We start from the raw sequence: 25,267 nt of genomic DNA, 5'->3' as shown, positions 1-25,267 counted from the left end.
CATGGCGCGTCTAGCCCTGTAAATCTTTTATTAGCGCCCGAGATTATCGCTACTCTCTCTCTCTCTCTCTCTCTCTCTCTCTCTCTCTCTCTCTCTCTCTAAGAATCATTCTTTGTACTGTCTACATTCCCTTTGCCTACGGTAATTTTAGCCTGCATTTTTCTTTTCCGATGACTTTCTCTATAATTCTGAAGATAGGCAATTTGATGTGCCGTTACAAGCCTTCTTCAAGGCATCTGGCGTGTTCGTTCCACTCCTGATAGAATTTCATTCCTATATATGTGATAGTATGTGTAATCATGTTAACTTGTGCATTGAGGAGGATAGTCTGTGCGTCGTTCGTTTCCTCTCAGATTGCTCTCATTTTCTTCGCCCCACCGAATTCCGTGGCTCCTCCTCAGGTTCTTGAGGCCGTTGGCGTCAGGAAATGACAAACGACGGCACTGAGTAGGTCTGCCTTTGTCGTACGTGCTGACGACCTTTGACATTCAAGTAACGACGGCCTTGACCGTCGAGATTGAAGTCTTAATGTGTCTGTCTAGGCTACGTTGACCTTGAAGGGTCGTTTGCCACCAAGTGTCAACGTCCTTTCGAACAAAAGCAACAACATCAACAACAATAATCATCATCAACATATTAATAATAGTCACACGTACTAGACGTTGTTCCTTACATTCTGTTTTACAGCCAAGGGCAGTTGGGAGCGCAACCTGTTATCCTGTTCTAGCCCAGGTCCTAAAGAAAGTAGAGATATGACTGTCATTATTTGCGTATTCTCTTTCATTTTTATAATACGTTAGTTGACTGCAGTAACTTTTGCTGCTGCTGACCGAGTCATGACTGAACTGAACTTATTGCATGATAAAAAGGCACCTTATGTCAACACAATAACAACTGTTAACGGTGTGTGTGTGTGTGTGTGTGTGTGTGTGTGTGTGTGTGTGTGTGTGTTTTGGAAATGTAGAGCAAATGTCAGTAAGTTCAGACTTCGCGTGACAGTAAACCATTACATCGCTTGAGCGTGTGCAGGGGTCGATTTTTTTTCTCTCACTAACACTGAGAAAAGGGTTAATTCAAGAGTGAATTACTTTCCCGTAAGGTCAGTTGTTTATTGCCTGTTGATGCTTTTCAGTTATTTCGTTTTTTTTTTCACTCGTTCTTACCGGGACTAGTTCTTCCAGTTGATTGATAGATGCATTTAAGATTTTCTGCTGTCCTGGCAAGTTGATTCCAGAGTGCATTGATTTGTTATTGATGCACCGCTTTATTTTGCTAGTGAAATTAGTTCAGTTTTAATGTTGTATGTGTGTGTGCTCAAATGTTGCCTTGACTTCCCTCATTACTACAGTAGACTAAAGGTAATTTTCGAGTTGCTTCGCGCTTTGTAAAATTGATACTAGACAAGTTTCATATCTGCTGAAAAATACCAGCTATATTGCTAACCAGCATTTCATTAACTTGAAGAAAAACGATGAGTCTCTTATACTGATCTGTAATGGCTTATGTGTGTGTGTGTGTGGTGTGTGTGCGTGCGTGTGTGTGTTCATACAAACATGGATACATACAAACACAATTTTGACCTCTTTTGGCCATTTAAAACTTCAATACTATTCACTGTAGGTTTCAGAAGCACCTGGTGAAAAGTGGAAAACTCCAGTACTGAGATCCAACTGAATATAAACACATTTACCTCAACTTTGTTGTATAATCGGGGAGTACTTTCATATTCCTTGTTATATTTGTTTTTATTCTCTGCTGATAAATGACTAGTAACATTTGTGTCCGAATTGCTGGAAAGAAAAAATAAATAAACAGAAGACGCCTTAATCGAAATTTTAATGTTGTTGAGAGGGGAAATTCGTCTAAGAGTTGATTTATTTTATGCTACTATGGAACAGGGGCAAGCGTGCAGAATTAACATTTTAGACGATAAAACTACTTTCAGCATCATCCTTTAGTGGGAAATTTAAAATCCGAATAAAATTTAACAATTGTATGCTGCGTTTGTGTCTTACGTTTTGAGCTGCTCAAGATATAAAGTTGGTCAAATAGACAGACCCATTTGGATGAGAACGTTAATTAAAACTGCATGGAAGGATGACATCAAGAGGATCTGCGGACGTGATAGCACAAGAAAGACGCAAGGCGGTCGAGACAATGATGATAACGTGTTTAGAAATTACAAAGTATAAATTACTGATTGACATACCGCATTAGATTTATTTATTTATTTTTTTATTTTAAGATTTGAAATGATATAATGAAATAACATAATGAAAAATTTGAGGCCAATACATACTTTTTAAATTTATTGTTATTACATATGCCAATTTGTCTATAAATAGATTATTAGTTATCATAACAAATGCAATGACATGTTCCAAATTTAATGTGAATTTTTCAGTGTTAACAGTAAATGGGCATATTCAAATAAGTTTCCTGCAGTCAGAATCTTACTTATTATTTTTTTTTTTACTGCATGGGAGACGGTAAATATTTCATACTTTGGTGCTGGCGTCCTGTTTTGAAGCAGCGCCTTTAAACAAAGCCTAATAGATTTATTTGCTCCACCAAACGCTAGTTCACATGTCGTGACATGACGCTTATGTGAGGTTACTGTAGTTATAGAAGAAAGGGCGTCCAGTTCACTCCAATATTTTAAACATCGTTGTGATCTAGGGGTGACGACGGACGCTCAAAAGAATTGATAATCATTTCTCTTAACGTTGGTGCTGAAACGCGCAGGTGAACTTCAACGCAAATACTGGCGTCGGAAGACCAAAAATGGTTCCAGGTTCTAGTTTACGGAGGATCAAAACCTCTTTTAGTGTACTTGAAGTAAATTTCAGTATGGGTTTTCATATTCAAATTCACATGGCACTGTATTTAACTCTTTTGCAATTGTTTCATAGGTGATGAAATTGGAGAATTTGACAATGGAATTTTTGCATTTGTTTTAATAGGTGATGGATAGGAGGGGACTGACAATGGAATTTTGCAAATTGTTTCAATAGGTGAATGATGGACGGATGACAAAGAGGAATTTTTGGCATAGGATTTGTTTCATAGGTGATGATGGAGACTGGCAGTGGAAATTTTTGCAGTTGTTTCATAGGTGATGATGGAGACTGGGACAGTTGGAATTTTTTGCAATTGTTTTTCAATAGGTGACTGATGGAGACTGACAGTGGAATTTTGCAAATTGGTTATCATATTTTTGTGATGAATGAGACTGGCATGAAATTTTGACAGTTGTTTCATAAGGTGATGATGGAGACTGGCAGTGGAATTTTTTGCAATTGTTTATATCTGATGATGGAGAACTGGCATCGAAATTTTTGCACAGTTGTTTCATAGGTGATGATGGAGATGGCAGTGGAATTTTGCAAATTGTTTTCATATCTGATTGATGGAGACTGACAGTGGAATTTTGCAATTGTCTTCATACGTGGATGATGGAGATGGCATTTGAATTTTGCAATTGTTTCACATGTGATGATGGAGACGGCATTGAAGTTGCAATTGTTTCATAGGTGATTGATGGAGACTGGACAGTGGAATTTGCAACTGCTTCTAAGGTGATGATGGAGAGACAGTGGAATTTTGCAATGTTTCATAGGTGAATGATGGAGACTGGCATTGGAATTTTGCACTTGTTTCATTGGTGATGATGGAGACTGACAGTGGAATTTTGCAATTGTTTCATAGGTGATGATGGAGACTGACAGTGGAATTTTGCAGTTGTTTCATAGGTGATGATGGAGACTGGCATTTGAATTTTGCAATTGTTTCATAGGTGATGATGGAGACTGACAGTGGAATTTTGCAATTGTTTCATAGGTGATGATGGAGACTGACAGTGGAATTTTGCAATTGTTTCATAGGTGATGATGGAGACTGACAGTGGAATTTTGCAATTGTTTCATATCTGATGATGGAGACTGGCATTTGAATTTTGCAGTTGTTTCATAGGTGATGATGGAGACTGGCATTGGAATTTTGCAATTGTTTCATAGGTGATGATGGAGACTGACAGTGGAATTTTGCAATTGTTTCATAGGTGATGATGGAGACTGACAGTGGAATTTTGCAATTGCTTCATAGGTGATGATGGAGACTGGCATTGGAATTTTGCAATTGTTTCATAGGTGATGATGGAGACTGACAGTGGAATTTTGCAATTGTTTCATAGGTGATGATGGAGACTGGCATTGGAATTTTGCAATTGTTTCATAGGTGATGATGGAGACTGACAGTGGAATTTTGCAATTGTTTCATAGGTGATGATGGAGACTGGCAGTGGAATTTTGCAATTGTTTCATAGGTGATGATGGAGACTGGCATTTGAATTTTGCAGTTGTTTCATAGGTGATGATGGAGACTGGCATTGGAATTTTGCAATTGTTTCATAGGTGATGATGGAGACTGACAGTGGAATTTTGCAATTGTTTCATAGGTGATGATGGAGACTGACAGTGGAATTTTGCAATTGCTTCATAGCTGATGATGGAGACTGGCATTGGAATTTTGCAATGTTTCATATCTGATGATGGAGATGACGTGGAATTTGCAATTGTTTCCATAGGTGATGATGGAGGGACTGGCATTGGAATTTTGCAAAAAAAAATTGTTTCATAGGTGATGATGGAGACTGACAGGGAATTTTTGCACAATTGTTTTCATAGGTGATGATGGTGAGCAATTGACAGTGAATTTTTGCAATGTTTCATATCTGATGATGGAGACTGGCATGAAATTTTGCAGTGTTTCAGGTGAATGCATGATGGAGACTGGCATTGGAAAATTTTGCAATTGTTTCATAGGTGATGATGGAGACTGACAGTGGAATTTTGCAATTGTTTCATAGGTGATGATGGAGACTGACAGTGGAATTTTGCAATTGTTTCATAGGTGATGATGGAGACTGGCATTGGAATTTTGCAATTGTTTCATAGGTGATGATGGAGACTCGACAGTGAATTTTTGGGCAATTGCTTCATAAGTGATGATGGAGACTGACAGTGGAATTTTGCAATTGCAATTCATAGGTGATGATGGAGACTGGCATTGGAATTTTGCAATTGTTTCATAGGTGATGATGGAGACTGGCATTGGAATTTTGCAATTGTTTCATAGGTGATGATGGAGACTGGCATTGGATTTTGGCTTGGGAGGTGATGGAATTTTGCAGTGGAATTTGGCATAGATGGATGGAGACTGGCAGTGAATTTTGCAATTGTTTCATAGGTGATGATGGAGACTGACAGTGGAATTTTGCAATTGTTTCATAGGTGATGATGGAGACTGGCATTGGAATTTTGCAGTTGTTTCATAGCTGATGATGGAGACTGGCATTGAATTTTGCAATTGTTTCATAGGTGATGATGGAGACTGGCATTGGAATTTGCATTGTTTTTTTCATAGTGATGATGGAGACTGGCATTGGAATTTTGCAATTGGCGTTTTCATAGTGATGATGATGAGACTGGCATTGGAATTTTGCAAATTGTTTTGGCATAGGTGATGATGGAGGACTGACAGTGGAATTTTTGCAATTGTTTTTTCATATCTGATGATGGAGACTGCATTTGAATTTTGCAATTGTTTTCATAGGTGAGATGGAAGACTGACAGTGGACTTTTGCAATTGTTCATAGGTGATGATGAGACTGGCAATGGAATTTTGGAATGCAGTTGTTTTCATGATCTGATGATGGAGACTGGCATTTGGAATTTTTTCAATTGTTTCATAGGTGATGATGGAGACTGGCATGGAATTTTGGAGTTGTTTCATATCGGATGATGGAGACTGGCATTGGAATTTTGCAATTGTTTCATAGCAGGTAATGGAGGAATGACAGTGGAATTTTGCAATGTTTCATAGGTGATGATGGAGACTGGCAGTGAATTTTGCAGTGTTTCATTTTGATCTGATGATGGAGACTGCATTGGAATTTTGCAGTTGTTTCATAGTGATTGATGGAGACTTGACAGTGGAATTTTTGCAATTGTTTCATAGGTGAGTGATGATTGAGCTGGAGAGTGGAATTTTGCAATTGTTTCATAGGTGATGATGGAGACTGGCATTGAATTAATTTGGCAGTTTGTTTCATATCTGGATAGATGGAGACTGGCATGGATTTTGTAATTGTTTCATAGGTGATGATGGAGAGGCAATGGCATTGGAATTTTTGTAATTGTTTCATAGGTGATGATGGAGACGGCAATGGAATTTTGCAATTGTTTCATAGGTGATGATGGAGGGACTTGCAGTGGAATTTTGCAAATTGTTTCATACTGATGATGGAGAATGGCATTGGAATTTTGCAATTGTTTCATAGGTGATGATGGAGACTGGCATTGGAATTTTGCAGTTGTTTCATTTGGTGATGGATGGTTAGAGGGCATTGAATTTTGGGCATTGTTTTCATAGTGATGATGGAGATTGCAGTGGATTTTGCAGTTGTTTCATAGGTGATGATGGAGACTGGCAAATTGAATTTTGCAGTGTTTCATAGCTGATGATGGGAGACTGGCATTTGAATTTTGCATTGTTTCATAGGTGATGATGGAGACTGGCAATTTGGGAATGTAAGTGTTTCATATCTGATGATGGATAGACTGACATTTGGGGAATTTTGCAATTGTTTTCATAGCGCGATAGTGGAGACTGGCATTGAAACTTTGCAAATTGTTTTCATAGGTGATGAAGGAGATGGCATTGGAATTTTGCAATTATTTCATAGGTGATGATGGAGACTGGCCAGTGGAATTTTGGCAATTGTTTTCACATAGCTGATAGTGGAGACATGGCCATTGGAATTTTGCAATTGTTGTTTCATAGGATGATGAGTGGAGACTGGCATCGGAATTTTGTCAGTTGTTTCATATTCTGATGATGGAGACTGGCGATTTGAATTTGTTTTGCAGATTTTGTTTTCATTATCTGATTGATGGAGGAACTGGCAATCGGAATTTTGGCACAATTGTTTTTCATAGGGTGATGATGAGGGACTGGCAAGTGGAATTTTGGCAGTTTGTTTCATAGGTGCATGATTGGAGACTTGGCATTGGAATTTTGGCGGAGTTGTTTCATAGGGGATGATGAGGAGACTGGGCCATTTGAATTTTGCAATTGTTTTTCATAGTTGGATGAGAATGAGACTGGCACGTTGGGAATTTTGCCAGTTTGTTTCATATCTGATGATGGAGAACTGACAGTGGAATTTTGTTTTGCAATTGTTTCATCGGTGATGATGCGGAGACTGGCATTGGAATTTTGTTTTGGCAGTTGTTTCATATATTTGATTGATGGGAGAATGACAGTGGAATTGTTTTTGCAATTGTTTCGATAGCTGAATAGTGGAGAACTGGCATTGGGAATTGTTTTGCAATTGTTTTCATAGGTGATGAATGGAGACTGGCATTGGAATTTTTGCAGTTGTTTTTCATATCTGATGAGGGAGGAAACTGGGCATTGGAATTTTGTAGTTGGTTTTTTCATAGGGATGAAGAATGGAGACTTGGCATTGGAATTTTGGTCAGTTGTTTTTCGATAGGTGATGATGGAGACCTGGCATTGTGGAATTTTTGCAGTTGTTTTCATAGCTGATGAATGGAGGAACTGGCATTTGAAATTTTGCAATTTGTTTTGCATATGGTGATGATGGAGACTGGCCATTGGAATTTTTGAAGTTTTGTTTTTCATATCTGATGATGGAGACTGGCAATTGGAATGTTTTTGCAAATTGTTTTCATAGGTGATGAAATGGAGAACTGACAGATGGGAATTTTGCAATTGTTTCAATAGGTGAATGAATGAAGACTGGCATTGGCAATTTTGCAGTTGTTTTCATAATTCGGATGATGGAGACTGGCATTGGAATTTTGCCAATTGTTTGTTTTTTCAATAGGTTGTATTGATGGAAAGACTGTCCATTTGGAATTTTGTTTTTAGTTGTTTCAATAGGTGATGAAGGAGACTGGCAGTGGAATTTTGCAGTTGTTTCATATCTGATGATGGAGACTGGCATTGGAATTTTGCAATTGTTTCATAGCTGATAGTGGAGACTGGCATTGGAATTTTGCAATTGTTTCATAGGTGAATGAAGGAGACTGTCATTGGTAAATTTTGCAGTTTGTTTCATAGGTGATTGAATGGACACTGGAATTGGAATTTTGCAAAAAAAATTGTTTCATAGGTGATTGATGGAGACTGGCATTGGAATTTTTGGCAATTTGGTTTTCCATATTTGTTATGATGGAGAGCTGGCCATTGGCATTTTTGCAATTGTTTCATAGGTGATTGATGGAGACTGGCAGTCGGAATTTTGCAGTTGTTTTCATATCTGGATGATGGAGACTGGCTATTGGAATTTTGCAATTGTTTTTCACAGTTTCATGGCTGATAGTGGGGAGACTGGGCATTGGAATTTTGCAATTTGTTTCCATAGGTGATTGATGGAGACTGGCCAATTGGAATTTTTGCAGTGTTGTTTCCATAGGTGATGATGGAGACTGGCATCGGAATTTTGCAGTTGTTTTATATCTGATGATGGAGACTGGCATCGGAATTTTGCAGTTGTTTTATATCTGATGATGGAGACTGGCATTGGAATTTTGCAATTGTTTCATAGCAGGTAATGGAGACTGAGAGTGGAATCTTGCAGATGTTTCATAGCTGATGATGGAGACTGGCATTGGAATTTTGCAGTTGTTTCCAATGTGATGATGGAGACTGGCATTGGAATTTTGCAGTTGTTTCATAGCTGATTGTGGAGACTGGCATTGGAATTTTTCAATTGTTTCATAGCTGATGATGGAGACTGGCATTGGAATTTTGTAGTTGTTTCATAGGTGATGATGGAGACTGGCATTGGAATTTTGCAGTTGTTTCATAGCTGATAGTGGAGACTGGCATTGGAATTTTGCAATTGTTTCATAGGTGATGATGGAGACTGGCATTGGAATTTTGCAGTTGTTTCATAGTTGATATGGAGACTGGCATTGGAATTTTGCAGTTGTTTCATAGGTGATGATGGAGACTGGCATTGGAATTTTGCAGTTGTTTCTTAGCTGATGATGGTGACTGGCATTGGAATTTTGCAGTTGTTTCATTGTTGATATGGAGACTGGCATTGGAATAATTTTGGCAGTTGTTTTCATGGGTGATGATGGGAGAACTTGGCATTGGAACTTTTGCAGTTGTTTTCTTAGCTGGATGATGGAGACTGGCATTGGAATTTTTGCAGTTGTTTTTCATAGTTGATATGGAGACTCGGCATTTGAATTTTGCACTTGTTTCATTCAGGTAGGGATGATGGAGACCTGGCATTGGAACTTTTGCAGTTGGTTTCATAGTTGATATGGAGACTTGCATTTGAACTTTTGCAGTTTGTTTCATAAGGGATGAATTGGAAGGGACTGGGCATTGGAAATTTTGACAGTTTGTTTCATAGTTGATATGGAGACTGGTCATTGGAAAGTTTTGCGAGTTGTTTTTCATAGCTGATGGTGGAGACTGGCATTGGGAATTTTTGCAGTTGTTTCATCAGTTGATATGGAGGAACTGGCATTTGAATTTTTGCAGTTGTTTCATAGGTGATGATGGAGAACTTGGCATTGGAATTTTGCCAGTTGTTTCATAGGTGATGTATGGAGACTGGCAGTTGGAATTTTGCAGTTGTGTTTCATAGTTTGATATGGCAAGGACTGGCATTTTGGAATTTTGCAGTTGTTTTCATAGGTTGATGATGGAGGACTGGCCATTGGAAATTTTGCAGTTGTTTCATAGCTGATGGTGGGGGAGACTGACAGTGGGAATTTTGCCAGTTGTTTTCATAGCTTGATAGGTGGAGACTGACAGTGGAATTTTTGGCAGTTGTTTCATAAGCTGATGATGGAAACTGGCATTGGAATTTTGCAGTTGTTTTCATAGCTGGATGATGAAGACTGGCATTGAATTTTGGCAGTTGTTTTTCATAGCTGATTGATTTGCGAGACTGGCATTGGAACTTTTGGCAGTTGGTTTCATAGCTGATGGGTGGAGACTGGCATTGGAAATTTGAATTTGTTTTTTCATTGCGGTTGGTGAAGGAGACTGGCATTGGAATTTTGAAGTTGTTTTATATCTGATGATGGAGACTGGCATTGGAATTTTGAAGTTGTTTTATATCTGATGATGGAGACTGGCATTGGAATTTTGAAGTTGTTTTATATCTGAATGAAGGAGGAGGACTGGCATTGGAATTTTTCAGTTTGTTTTATATCTGATGAAGGAGACTGGCGTTTGGGAATTTTGCATTGTTGTTTTTATATCTGATGAAGGAGACTGGCGTTTGGAAATTTTGGCATTGTTTTATACTGATGGAAGGAGACTTGGCGGTTGAATTTTGCAGCGGGCGTTTTTAATCTGATGAAGGAGATGGCGTTGGAATTTTTCACTGTTTTATATCTGATGAAGGAGACTGGCGTTGAAATTTGCAGTTGTTTTATTATCTGATGAAGGAGACTTGGCGTTGGAATTTGCAGTTGTTTTATATCTGATGAAGGAGACTGGCATTGGAATTTTGCAGTTGTTTTATATCTGATGATGGAGACTGGCATTGGAATTTTGAAGTTGTTTTATATCTGATGAAGGAGACTGGCATTGGAATTTTGCAGTTGTTTTATATCTGATGAATGGAGACTGGCATTGTAATTTTGAAGTTGTTTCAGATGATGAAGGAGACTGGAATTGAATTTGCAGTTGTGTTATATCTGATGATGGAGACTGATTGTGGAATTGCAATTTGTTTCATTGCTGATGAAGGAGACTAGGCATTGGAATTTTGTAGTTGTTTCATAGGTGATGATGGAAGATGACCTGGCATTGGAATTTTGCAATTGTTTCATAGCTGATGATGGAGAACTGGGCCTTGGAATTTTGCAGTTGTTTTCAAGGGATGGTGGAGACTGGCATTGGAATTTTGAAGTTGTTTCATAGCTGATGATGGAGACTGGCATTGGAATTTTTGAAGTTGTTTCTAGCTTGATATGGAGAACTGTGTGCTTGGAATTTTGAAGGCGGTTTCATTGCTGATGAGGAGACTGGTTTTGGAATTTTGCATTGTTTCATAGGTGAATGGATGGAGACGGCATTGGAATTTTGAAGGCTGTTTCATTGCTGATGAAGGATACTGGGCATTGGAATTTTTGCAATTGTTTCATAGCTGATGATGGAGACTGGCATTGGAATTTTGCAGTTGTTTCATTGCTGATGATTGGAGACTGGCCATTTGGATTTTGAAGTTGTTTCATAGCTGATGATGGAGACTGGTCATTGAATTTTGGCAATTTTGTTTTTCCTCAAGCTTGATTTGAGGGACACTTGGGCAGTGGATTTGAAGTTTTTTCCAAATGGCTGGATGGTGGAGACTGGCATTGGAAATTTTTGCAAGTTGTTTTCATTGCTTTTTGATGAAGGAGACTGGCATGGGAAAATTTTTGCAAATTGGTTTTCCATCGCTGATGCTGGGACTGCATTTGGAAATTTTTTGCAGTTTGTTTTCATAGGGATTTGGCTGGTGAACGAACTGGCAATTGGAATTTTTTGCAAGTTGGTTTTTTCATAGCTTACATGATGGGGAGGAACTGGCAATTGGAATTTTGAAGTTTTGGTTTTTTCATAGCTTGATGGATGGAATGGGACTGGCATTGGTAATTTTTTGAAGCTGTTTCATTGCTGATGAAAGGAGACTGGTATTGGCAATTTTTGCAAATTGTTTTTTCATTAGGTGATTTGATGGAGACTGGGCATTGGAATTTTGAAGCTGTTTCACTTTGCTGGATGAAGGCGAACCTGGGCATTTGGAATTTTGCAAATTGGTTGTTTTCATATGCTGATGAATGAGACTGGAATTAGGAATTTTGCAGTTTGTTTTTCATTTGCTGAAATTTGTTTGAAAAAATGGGAGACTGGCATTGGGAAATTTTTGAAGTTTGTTTTTTCCCATAGCTGATAGATGGAGAGCTGGGCATTGGAATTTTTGAAGCTTGTTTTTTTCATTGCTGATTGAATGGTTTGGACTGGCAGTTGGAATTTTGCAGTTGTTTTCATAGGTTTGATGTATGGAGACTGGGCATTGGAATTTTTGCAGTTGTTTTTTTCATAGCAATGATGGAGGGACTTGGCCATTGGGAATTTTTAGAAGTTTGTTTCCATTGCTGATGAAGGAAGAACTGGGCATTGGAATTTTGGCAATTGTTTCCATAGCTTGATGATGGAGAACTGGCATTGGAAATTTTTGTCAGTTGTTTTGTTCATAGGTGGATGATGGAGGACTTTGCAGTGGCAGTTTTTCAATTTGGTTTTTCCATAGCTGATGAATTGGTAGACCCTGCATTGGAATTTTTGAAGTTGTTTTTTTCATAGCTGATGACATGGGAGACTGGCCATTTGGGGGGCAATTTTTTTGAAGCTGTTTCATTGCTGGATGATGGTGACTGGCATTGGAATTTTGCAGTTGTTTCATAGGTGATGATGGAGACTGGCATTGGAATTTTGAAGTTGTTTCATAGCTGATGATGGAGACTGGCATTGGAATTTTGCAGTTGTTTCATTGCTGATGAAGGAGACTGGCATTGGAATTTTGCAATTGTTTCATAGCTGATGATGGAGACTGGCATTGGAATTTTGCAGTTGTTTCATAGCTGATGATGGAGACTGGCATTGGAATTTTGAAGTTGTTTCATTACTTATGAAGGAAACTGGCATTGGAATTTTGCAATTGTTTCATAGCTGATTATGGAGACTGGCAGTGGAATTTTGCAATTGTTGCACAGCTGATGGTGGAGACTGGCATTGGAATTTTGCAGTTTTGTTTCATAGCTTTGATAATGGAGACTTGCAGTGGATTTTTAATTGTTTTATAGCTGATGATGGAACTAGCTTGGAATTTTGCAGTTGTGTTTCATAGGTGATGATGGAGACTGGTCATTGGAAATTGTTTTGCAAGGGTGGTTTCAGAGGTTGATGAATGGAGAGGCATTGGAATTTTGCCAGTTTGTTTCAATTTTAGGCAGATTGGAGAATTTGGCATGGAATTTTGCAGTTTTGCATAGGTGATGATGGAGACGGCATGAAATTTGCAATGGTGGTCTAGGTGATGATGGAGACTTTTTGCCATTGAAATTTGCGTTGTTTATTTTAGATGATGATCAGGACTGGCAGTGGAATTTTGCAACTGGTTTCCTACAGGTGATGGAGGACTTTTGGCAGTGGAATTTTTGCAATTTTTTCAAGGTGATGATGGAGACCTGGCCATTGGAATTTTGAAGTTGTTTCATAGCTGATGAATGGAGGGAACTGGCAGTGGAATTTTGCAACTGTTTCATAGGTGATGATGGAGACTGCCATTGAAATTTTGCAGTTGTTTCATAGCTGATGATGGAGACTGGCAGTGGAATTTTGCAATTGTTGCATAGCTGATGGTGGAGACTGGCATTGGAATTTTGCAGTTGTTTCATAGCTGATGATGGAGACTTGCAGTGGAATTTTTAATTTGTTTTATAGCTGATGATGGAGACTAGCATTGGAATTTTGCAGTTGTTTCCAATGTGATGTGGAGACCTGCAGTGTAATTTTGCAGTTTTTTCATAGCAGGTGATGGAAATTGTTAGTGGAATTTTGCAACTGGTTCATACCTGATGATACAGACTGGCAGTGGAACTTTGCAGTTTTTTCATAGCTGATGTTGAAGGTGGCAGTTGATGTTTGCAATTGTTTCATAGCTGATGATATAGAATGGCAGTGGAATTTTGCAACTGTTTCATAGCTGATGATGGAGACTGGCAGTGGAACTTTGCAATTATTTCATAGCCGACGATGGAGACTAGGACTGGAGCTTTGCAGTAATTTTGAGAATAATGATGTAGACTGGAAATGGAGTTTTGAAGTTTTTTAGAGGTTTTTGTAGATAGGGAGTGAAGCATTGTAATTATTTCGCATATCATTATGTAGATGGGCTAGGAGCTTTGCAGTTATGTTACAGCTAAAGTGTACTTGGGAATCGAGCTTTACTATTATTTTGGAGCTGATCAAATTGGGTAGGAGTAGAAAGATTGTTTGGAAGCTGAGGATGTAGACCAGTGGTGATGCTTTGCATGGAGCCTTGCAGTTAATTTTGTTGTTGAAGATATAGAAGGACATGGAGCTTCATAATTGGCTCATAGCTGATGATGTGGAAAGTGACTGGAGCTTTGTAATATCTTCAGAGATGATGCAGACTGGGAGTGGACTTGTTCAATTGTTTTGGAGCTGATACTGTAGACTGAGAGTGGAGCTTTGTGATTTGTTTGGAACTGATAATGTAAATAGCAAGTGGAGCTTTTCAGTTGTTTTGTAGCTGGTAATGTAGAGTGTGAATAAAGTTTTGCAATTGCTTTGGAGTTAGTCATGTAGACTGGGAGTATAACTTTATGGTTGGTTTGCAGTTGATGATGTAGGCTCGGAGTGTAGTTGAGGAGGTGTTTCATAGCAGGTGATGTAAACTGGGTGTGGGACTCGACTATTGTATTGAAACTGATGCTGTAGACAAAGAAGAGAAATTTCTAATTGTTATGTAGCTGATGATGTATAATAGGAACAGAGCTTTGTGGTGATGTAGACTTTGATTTGAATTTCACAGTTGTTTCTTAGCTTTATGTGTAAACTAGGAGTGGAGCTCTGCAAAGGTTTCTGAACTGGTAATGTTGACTGGGATTAAAGCTTTGCAATTATTTTATTGCTGATGATGCAGACTTCAAGTTGATATTTGTATTTGTTATGTAGCTGTTGATTAGACTACAAGTAGAACCTTGTGATATTATTTTTTTTTTTCGAGGGTTGATGATTAATACTTGGAGTGGAGCTTTAGCAGGTGTTTTTGAGCTGAAGGTATATGGTAGGCATGGAACTTGTTACTTACTTTTTATACGTTGATGTAGACAAGGGGTGGTGATTTGTAATTACTTCAGAGCTGATGATGTGCACTGGATGTGGAACTTTACAATTGATTTGTACAAGCTGGGAGTTTTGCTTTGAAGCTGTTATGCTGGGTCAGATCAACTTAACAAAAGCTGTGTATGGTAATTGAATGGGCGCAGTAAAGGATAGACCCCAGTTGGATTTAACTGATTCTACAGAAAGTATTAGATTAATGCAGCTGGAATTGTTGGAGATGAAAGGATGTGAAATAGATGTCAGGAGGGAGGTTTCGTTGGATGAATGACCCGAGTATTCAGGTCTTACCCTGTTGAAAAAGTTGGACATCTAAAGAGTGTAAGTACGTTCAGTACATTATGTGCTTTATAAGGAGGAAGAAGAGACCTAGAAAGAGTGCAGGTTTTTAATTTGAAACATTTTAATTATGGACAGCTTCACAGACATCTACTTACTTTTTATTTTGTGAGAAATTTAAATTTGGTTTTGAATTCGATGAAGTTTTAAATGCTCTAATTCTTTTTTTTGAGCTAAGAACCTGTAAAGTGATCCCATGATAATTAAAACATGAAATTTTACCCTGGCAACGCGAAATGGAATATTTGATAAAGTTTTCTGAGTTCCAATTTGTTTGATGAAACAATCCAGTTTGTTGTCCATTTGGCTATATTCTTATTTCTAAATATTTTTCTATATATCAGGGCTTACTGACTTACATCGTTGTAAGATTATCATCATTATTACTTACTAACGTCCAATACTTTGTGACTCTCTCTAGTATGAGGTATTCTGATAAAGTGGAAACTGACGTTTCGAGTTTGTCTATTTTAAAAGGTGGTTGAGGAACAAAATTTGGCAATTTAGAAATAACGTATGATGGTCTTCCCGGCGTATGAGGGCCGAATTTAAAAGGAAAGCGTTGACCTGCTGGTCAGTGGCGTTTACAGAAGTTTGCTTTTCGGTGTGTGAGGTTATTTGGCAAGGCACTGTCACTCCATCTGCCAGTCACACAGACTACGCTCGAACCCAATTGCCTTCGAACCTGGCTTCTCCCGAAAGTGCAGCTTAGGTAGTACAATAGAGCGCACAATCTCCCCTGAATGCGGTCGGGCAAGTGCTTTGGCTTCACCTTTTGCTGGACCCACCTCCATATTAATTTTTATATGTAAATTTTAATATTTACTAAGAATAGTTTTAGCCAGGTACTCACGAAAATGTTGTAGCTGGGTTCATAAGTAGCAGTGATCGGATAATGCTGGGTATGTAGGTAGCTCTGTTCGAAGGCAGCCTGATTTGTAAGTAGTATTTGTTATAAGTTGGCAGATTTGTAGGTAACTAATTTCAAAGTAGTCAGGTTCATAGATAACCAGGTTCGTAAGTAGTGTGTTGTGAGTAGTTTTTTAGTAGGTAAAAGCTTTCGAGTGACCAGTTTGTAAGTAACTGGTTTCATAGTTGTAAGTTTCTTAAGTAACCAGGCTGATGGGAAGCCTAGCTCAGCATAATTGTAGTCTCAGATAGCCGGGTTTTGTAGGTAGCCGGGTCCATTGGTCACTGGCGTTATATGGAACTAGTTTTACCAGACAGCGTCAGTCTCGCTCCCATCCCATCCGTTGTGGAAATTAATTGAGTTCGTTTTTGTTGCCCGAACTTCTTTTTTTTAAACTTGATTGCATATTGCTTTTATGTTTGAGCCGTCATTCTTTCTATGTCTCTTTGTTTAGCTATTGCATCCTGCCACTTTTTTTTCGATAGAAACAACAACGTAAGTGCTTCCTGGCCCTCAAAAATGTCAGAATATGAAATGACATGGTTTTTTGTTTTTTGCTGGCAACTTGTTTTTCATTTTTAAAACTAATCTCGCTTTGTATACTTTTGTCGAATTTAATGTACACGCGCGCGCGCACGCAAATATATTTACCATATGTATATATCTTGCTACCTTACGTTTTAGACATTTATAATAATTCTGATGAATTAGTTTTTGATGGTTGTAATTAAGATGTTTATTCTGTCTCTTCAAGGCATGTGAGTCCACATATCTACAGCTCATGGCTAGTCTCTCTCTCTCAAATAAAGAGAGAAATCAAGAATATCAGGTAAAAGAGAAAAGCAAACACCAATGAGATATGCAGAGGTGTCAGCAAAAAATTTCAAAGCATCACTCCGAAATTCTACTCAAGAGATAATAACTGTATTTATTATGCAAGAGGATATTGCAGAAACGGAGAAAATTGCAGATTCAGACACAAAATTAATAATTATGATGAAGGAAGATCAATATTATGGAAAAGTTGGATTTTTTAATGTCAGAATTTCTGGAAATGAAAAAAAGAACAACATACCAGAACAGGAAAGAGACATGGGAAAATCCTTATTACTACCAGTATTAAATGAAGGAGAAAACACGCAAACCATCATAGTGATGAATGCGCAGGTTTAGTTACGAGTAACTCAAAAAGAAAAATAGAGTACTTAGAAGAACTAACCCAAAATGAAAAGAAAATAGATATAATGAATATAAGTGAAACCTGGTATTCCCAAGAGACTGGGAATGATGATCAAATAAAGGGTTCCAAACTTATAGATCAGATAGAAAAAAATAGGAATCAAAAGGGGAACCGCAATATGGGAAAGACAAAAAACAAGGAAAAATATATGAGAAATATAGTAACTCAGAATGTGAACTAATAGCGGTAGAATTTGAATCTGAAAAATTGATGAACATAGTAATATATAGACCTCCTAATACTAAAGAGTTTGACTTAATAATTGAAAAATTGGATGATATATGTAGAAATCACAAGGACTGGACTATTCTCCTATCTGGTGACTTCAACTTTCCTTTCGTAGAATGGAAAGAACGAATAGGAGATTGTGGTTGTACTTATACATATAAAAAAAGAGAGTAATAGTAGTGCAGAAGATAAGAGGCAATTTGAAAAGCTATTAGATATGCTACTAGAATACAACATTACAAACAAATAAATCACCTGCCAACAAGAAAGGAAAATACTTTAGACCTAGTATTTGTGAACGAGATGAATTATGTTAAAGAAAATAATAGTTTATAATGCGAGTATTTCAGACCATAATGTCATAGAATTAACAGTTCATTCCAAAGCAAGTGAAAATAGAGATAAGCAAGAAATGAAAAAAGTGGGAAGGATATGGAAAATACAACTTCTACAGTAAAAATATAAAATGGTCAGAAATTAATGAAGAATTAAACAAAGATTGGGATAAACATTTCGTAAGTGATGACATAAGGTAAATACGGAGATATTATATAAAATATTGGAGATAATAGTGGAAAAATATATACCGAAGAAGAAAGTAAACATCATTCATGCATACCAAGAGACAGAAGGATCTTGTTCCAGAAAATCAGAAAATGGAAAAAAAAGGTCTTGCAAAAGAAAAAAATGCATGGAAAGTTATAGAACTAAAACGTAAGATAGAAAATGCAGAACAAAAGATTATAACAATCAAAAGAAATGAAAAACGGGACTTGGAAGAAAAAACCCTATTAAATATCAAGCAAAACCCCAAACTATTATACTCATATGCGAAGAAGATGAATAATAAAAGAAGAATAGAAATAGGACCCTATGAGAATTGAAGGGAGATTAACGAATGAAAAAAAGGAAATTTGCAACATACTGGCAGAACGATATAAGAGAGAATTCACCCCTAGAATAGATAATGAAGATAATGATATAGAAGTAAGGGATGAAAATAGTGAATATTTAGCTGACATAGATATTAATGAAGCTGATATTGTGCAGGCTATTAATGAAATTAAAAATGGAGCTGCTGCAGGGCCAGATGGAATTCCTGCTATTTTGTTAAAGAAAGTAGTTCATTCTATCGCAAAGCCACTTGCAATATTATTAAGACAAAGTGTAGATACAGGCAAGATATATGATGAGCACAAATTAGCATATATTACCCTACTTTCAAAGTGGATCAAGACTAGAGGCAAGTAATTATAGGCCTGTGAGTCTACATCACATATTATGAAAGTGTATGAAAGGGTAATGAAGAAAAATATTATGAAACATTTAATAAAAATAATTTGTTTTAATAAGGACAACATGGTTTTTCGTACCCGAAAAGTCACAAACCCAACTGTTAGTCCACCGTGAAAACATATTCAAAAATATGAAAAGCGGAAATGAAACAGATGTGGTTTATTTAGACTTTGCAAAAGCTTTTGATAAAGTAGACCATAATATATTAGCGAAGAAAATTAGAAAACACAATATCGTGGATAAAGTAGGAAGATGGTTAAAAGAATTTTTACACAACAGAAAAAACAGATAGTTATTGCAAACGACGAGAAATCGGATGAAGCCAAGGTAATATCCGGTGTGCCGCAAGGTACGGTGTTAGCTGCAATACTGTTTTGTTATTATGATTGAAGACATAGACAATAATGTTAAGGTATTCGGTAGTGAGTAGTTTCGCAGATGACACAAGAATAAGTAGAGAAATTACTTGTGATGAAGATAGGAACGCTCTACAAAGAGACCTTAACAAAGTATATGATTGGGCAGAGGTAAATAGGATGGTATTTAACTCTGATAAATTTGAATCAATAAATTATGGAGACAGAGAAAGAAAGCTATATGCATAAAAGGGACCTAATAATGAGACCATCCACAAATAAGGAAGCAGTTAAAGACCTTGGTGTGATGATAATAGGAAACATGTTATGCAATGATCAAATAGCAACTCTGTTGGCAAAATGTAAAGCAAAAATGGGAATGTTGTTAAGGCACTTCAAAACAAGAAAAGCTGAACACATGATTATGCTTTATAAAAACATAGTTCGTAGTCCACTTGAATATTGCAATATGATATGGTACCCACACTATCAAAAGGATATTGCACAAATAGAGTGTACAAAGGTCCTTTAACAGCTAGAATAGAAGAAGTTAAGGACCTAGACTACTGGGAAGACTACAATTCTTAAACTTATATAGTCTAGAAAGGAGAAGAGAACGCTACATGATAATTCAGGCATGGAAACAGATAGAAGGAATAGCAGAAAATATCATGAACTAAAAATATCAGAAAGAGCAAGCAGAGGTAGATTAATAGTGCCCAAAACAAACTATCCAGGAAAATAAGGAAAGCAACACAGGACATTAATCCACTACGCACCAGCATCGATAATGCAGCGTCTATTCAATGCGTTGCCAGCTCATCTGAGGAATATATCAGGAGTGAGCGTAGATGTGTTTAAGAATAAGCTCGACAAATATCTAAACTGCATCCCAGACCATCCAAGATTGGAAGATGCAAAATAATACCGGAAGATGTACTAGCATCTCTCTGGTAGACATTAGAGGTGCCTCACACTGAGGGACCTGGGGCAACCCGAACAAGATGTAAGGTCTGTAAGGTCTCTCTCTCTCTCTCTCTCTCTCTCTCTCTCTCTCCCCCAACGTCTAAAATACAAAATAGTCCCAGAACGTAAATCTTCTAGTCCCAAATGACTTCAACCATTGGAATCCCATTTGGAGTTAACTGCAGAGTGTCCTCGAGAGTGGAATGTTTACTTTAGTATATCACTTTTCCATTATTTTTTCATTTCTTGTTGTTTATCACTCTTTCTCATTCGTTACCTATTTTTTTATAACCAATTCAAAACTTTCTCATTTCGTTTTGTTTGTTGTTTTTTTTTATTGCATATTACCCTCTCTGTTTATTGTTTATTACTTTTTCAAACTTCGACGTTTTCATTGTTTTCGATGTCACGTTTTACAGTATTCCTTCCACCGTTTTCAGGAGAGAGAGAGAGAGAGAGAGAGAGAGAGAGAGAGAGAGAGAGAGAGAATTTGTCAATTAGCTTTAGGGGATAGTTACCCCTACAAGATTTTGCAAAGCCTTATATATTAGCGTTAAATGCTGTGCATGTTGTACAAGGGTTTTTGAAATCAGTTTCCCAACTTTAAGATTATAAGTTTCATCGTTTTTGAATATGGAGGCCAAACGGGCCGGCAACTCGTTGTCATTATTCATCTTGAGTCTTAGAGAATATTAGGGGAAAAATTGCCGAGAGAAAGAGTATTGGGGGGAAAATATCGAGAGAGAAAATATTGGGGGAAAAATTCAGAAAGAATGGCCATTAATACCGGAACTGTTGTCGTTGGCAATCGGATGTTGATGGATATAACTGTAGGCATGGATAAGGATAATTTAAAATCGCCTTAACCATTATTTTCATTACCAGAAGATCCATTAAAAAAAAAAAAAAAAAAGTGTGCCGTCGATGAAAATGATGTAGTGAAGAACTAAGAACCAGCTTTAATCTTCTGACCAGTGCGTGTGGTCACTCCCAACGGTTAATGGTAATGTCTTCGTTTGCTTTTCTTTCGGAGTCGAAGGCTTCCAGTGGAAATTGCATCTAAAATTATTTGTAAATAATGAACATGAGATATCACCGTGACTTTGATGCTTTAAAAAGCTGACTTATTCAGAGCTGTATGTAAGTCTGGTGTTTCATTGTAACTATATTACAGCGAATGATACAAATTGACCGTTACCATAATGTTGAATGGAAGTTTAGCGTCTGTGGCGACTCGAGATATATCGTTCTTGATCAAAGCTTTGATTCTTTGGAAGACATTGTATGCACCACGGTGCTAGGGAAAAGGAAGTTTGCTTTCTCGTTTTCATATAATGCTTTTTTAAAGTGTAGTTTGTTTTTGTTTCTTCGCAGGGGTTTTATCTATACCATATGTCTGTTTGTACTATATTATGTAAATATGAATGGAAGATGAATGACTGAATAAGAAATGGTATGTTTACTTATATGACTGAACTCTTTTTATTATAATTATTTATATATTTGCGTATATAGTACATGTGCAAATATTTGACCTAGGCATCTATGAATGCTTCCAAACTTTTCTCCATAAACAAGGTATCCGTACACATATATGGTCCATAAACCTGTGTGTGTATAAGTTCTCATTGTACCAAAATGAATAAATTTTCACCTCGACTAACTGTTTCCCTTCCTCTCATATCTTTGCAGTAGCGGTGGGGGGATGATGTAAGGCGCAAGGACGATATGCATCGCTATGTGGGTGTCCTTTTTGCCTTACTAGCTGCAATACATAATCTTCAAGTCCTCGCTGCCGGAAATATAGGTAAGTTACCCCACGATAAAGATATGACAGGTAGTCCCGCTCTAGTTACGACTTTGGGACTCACCTGTGCATGTGATTTTGTGACATCATCATTCTACCCTACGCCAATGCCATTTCCATTTCGACGTGTGTGACGTTGAAATGGCAATATCCCTCTCATATATTGAGAAATTATCAAAGAATCTCATGATGAATTATCTTAATTTGCATACTAGAGATATTATTAATGTAAATGGTAAGTATTATTTTGCTATTTTCGCACGCTTTTTTCGTCAAACAACAAAATTTCTGGTAAGAAGCGACCGTTGAGTTTTTAATGTTTGCAAATTATTTTTTAGCCGTGAAAATGCGACAAGGAATGAACTGTTACCGGATGAAGATGCCTTTCCCTAGTACTTCTTTCATGGTGTGTACATTGGAGGCCCGGTCCGACCCTAATGTATATGTGTATATACTGAAACTATCCATACATGTGTATATACCGAAACTGAAAATACATTGAAATCTAAGGATCCATACGCACATTTTAATGTGTACGTGTGTGTATATCTATCTATATATAATATATATATATATATAATATATATATATATATATATATACATATACATATATATATATATATAATAATATATATATATATATATATATATATATATATAATATATATAATATAGATACACGTACACATTAAAATGTGCGTATGGATCCTTAGATTTCAATGTATTTTCAGTTTCGGGTATTTGCGAAATCCATTGTTTTGATGAATGATGAAAATTTTTCCTAAAGCTGTATTTTTTGAGTTTCATTTACAGTAAGATATTTTCTGTTTCCAACAACTGCTATGAAATTCAGGGCCTCTGTAACAAGGTTTTTTGGATTTTGCTCCTTATCAAAGCATCGGATGTAGCTGAAAGTTGACATATGTATATTTTACAACTACACACAAATGTTGTCAGCATTATCAATAACCTAAACCCGATAGTTTTAATTCTTATAGAGTAAAAATGATCTATCCGACGCCATGGCCAATGATTGTGAGCCAAGAGTCGAAAAACATTCATTACGTAAGCAAGGTAAACATCGTTTTACGAAATATTGCCCCGCCCATCCACCAGACAGAAACCCATTCACCTTATTCCATCGGCTCTGAAACCCATAGTAGTCAAGAATGGCTAACAGGATTTGGAATTGTCCCCGTGGTTGCAAAACTGCATTTGTCTTACGACTTGCAACTTTATACAGTCAAGAGAAAGCCCGTGGCCATACTTACTATAGCCTGAATAGGTAATTATTCAGTTTCTAGTTTAAATCCAATGTTTATGGGCTGATTTGTATTTAGCGTAACGTGATTATAATACTTGTAATGTCATTCAGGATTTTGAACATTTCCATTAACTATTCACTATGCCACCAAGAGAGAGAGAGAGAAAGAGAGAGATTGTATGTAAACAGTCTTTATATAACTATTTTTGTTAAAATAAGATTTTTATCAAAAGTAAATACAAGCTTATGTGTGCTAAAATCTCCAGCAGACAAACGGATCATCCGATATGATATAATTTTTTTTCTTCTTCTTTAGCCTGTACGGCCATGTTGGATATAAAGACTTTATGAATGGCGGAACGATACATAGATGTGGGTGGGGTATCTGTGGTAGCGTAGTAATACTACTGTAGCAGTAGTGCCGCAAAATTAGTAATAGCAGCAATATACATGAATTAAACGTTTAGGCCAACTGCTGGGATCCCTGAGGATCATTTAGCACTTCTTACAACTACTCGAGAAATGAGTTTATATAGCCAGAAGTTAGATTGTCTAATACAACAATGTCCATGATAGCCTTCATTGTTATCCTGAATTATAACGAGGCCAAAGTGGGTGGAGCCTCATGAAGTCATCATTCTGACGATAATTATTGGTGAAGGTTTAAAGCCAAAATACGGTACCGTCTATTTTTTTTTTTTTTTTTAGTAAATAGATAGATAGCCGATAAATTAAAATTGCTTGACATTGGATATAGCATTTATCAAATCAAGCTTGTCTACTATGTTTTTGAAAATACCAACTATTCCCTACATCTTGTTAATCTGATTGTGACCTATAAAGTAGATTATAATTTCTTAGGACACTTATTTTGGGAGTTAGACTAATATTCGAAGTGTTTTTGTATTTATTAACATATTGTTTTGGTTTATTCATTATGACAATTATCAGTGGAGAGGATTCAGAGTTCATAAAGGTGTACTGCTTTGCTTGTATTTAAATTTTTGTCATTGTTGCCAGAGGTATAGCCTTCGTTACGTATAGCCAATCATCCATCGAGAAAGAGGGAAGAAATGCTGTCATAAGTTACGTAACGAGTGCGTTCGAAACCTTATCTCTGAGTAAGTTGGCCCGTCTTCAAAAAAAGTCACTTTTACATTATAAGTACCAAATTTATTCAACCTACGTAATGCAGAATACAGTCAAAATTTATGTGTAGATATAATGTGTATTCTGAATAAGCGTTTTATCTATGAAATGCATAGATAAAAAGTTATTGCCAAAAAACCGTGTTACAGAAGCCCTGAATCTCATAGTAGAGTCTTAAACTTTCGTTTATTTATACTTTTGCAAAGTAACCTCATGGTATTCCGCCGATGCTTATGTTCATAAAAACAACCGCCTGCACTGAACATGACCATCAGTTGGTGCCAGCAAACTTGAGGCCCTCTTTGGAATGCATGATGACATTTTTATATGTGGCTATTGCAATGGACGGAATTCTGGTGTGAGTTTCTGTATGTAAGTATATCATAAAGACACGACAGAAATTAAACTCGGATTACCTGTTGTCTCGTGCGGAAGTCTTTCAGACTTTAGTCCGACACACACACACTTATACATATGTGCATATATATGATTTCACATGATTATGTAAATATATATACAGTATATATATAAACATTATTATTATTATTATTATTATTATTATTATTATTATTATATTATTATTATTATTATTATTATTATTATTATTGTATCACCACCTCCAGCATCGTGCAACTCTTATTGGCACTAGAATTTTGCGTGTTCTGTTACAAATCTCCACTTCACTTCTGCCTGTCGCCTCAGTTTTCGGCCATGCAGGTCTAGGTCGTCCAACT

General features: G+C 36.9%; 1 protein-coding gene across 1 annotated transcript in view; it reads left to right on the top strand.

Moving 5' to 3' along the window:
• Nucleotides 1-25,267, top strand: part of LOC135219684 (uncharacterized) — a 278,928-nt gene that overhangs the window by 38,377 nt on the left and 215,284 nt on the right. Inside the window, exon 2 of the mRNA XM_064256638.1 lies at nucleotides 22,004-22,118. Within this exon, the coding sequence (XP_064112708.1) occupies nucleotides 22,040-22,118 (79 nt within the window). The 5' untranslated portion in view covers nucleotides 22,004-22,039. The remainder of the gene's footprint in view (nucleotides 1-22,003; nucleotides 22,119-25,267) is intronic.

The sequence above is a fragment of the Macrobrachium nipponense genome, chromosome 1 (assembly GCF_015104395.2).
Source record: "Macrobrachium nipponense isolate FS-2020 chromosome 1, ASM1510439v2, whole genome shotgun sequence".
In the NCBI taxonomy this organism is placed as follows: Eukaryota; Metazoa; Arthropoda; class Malacostraca; order Decapoda; family Palaemonidae; genus Macrobrachium; species Macrobrachium nipponense.
Note: the sequence above shows the minus strand (reverse complement) of the source record. Positions and strands in the feature narration are given on the sequence as shown.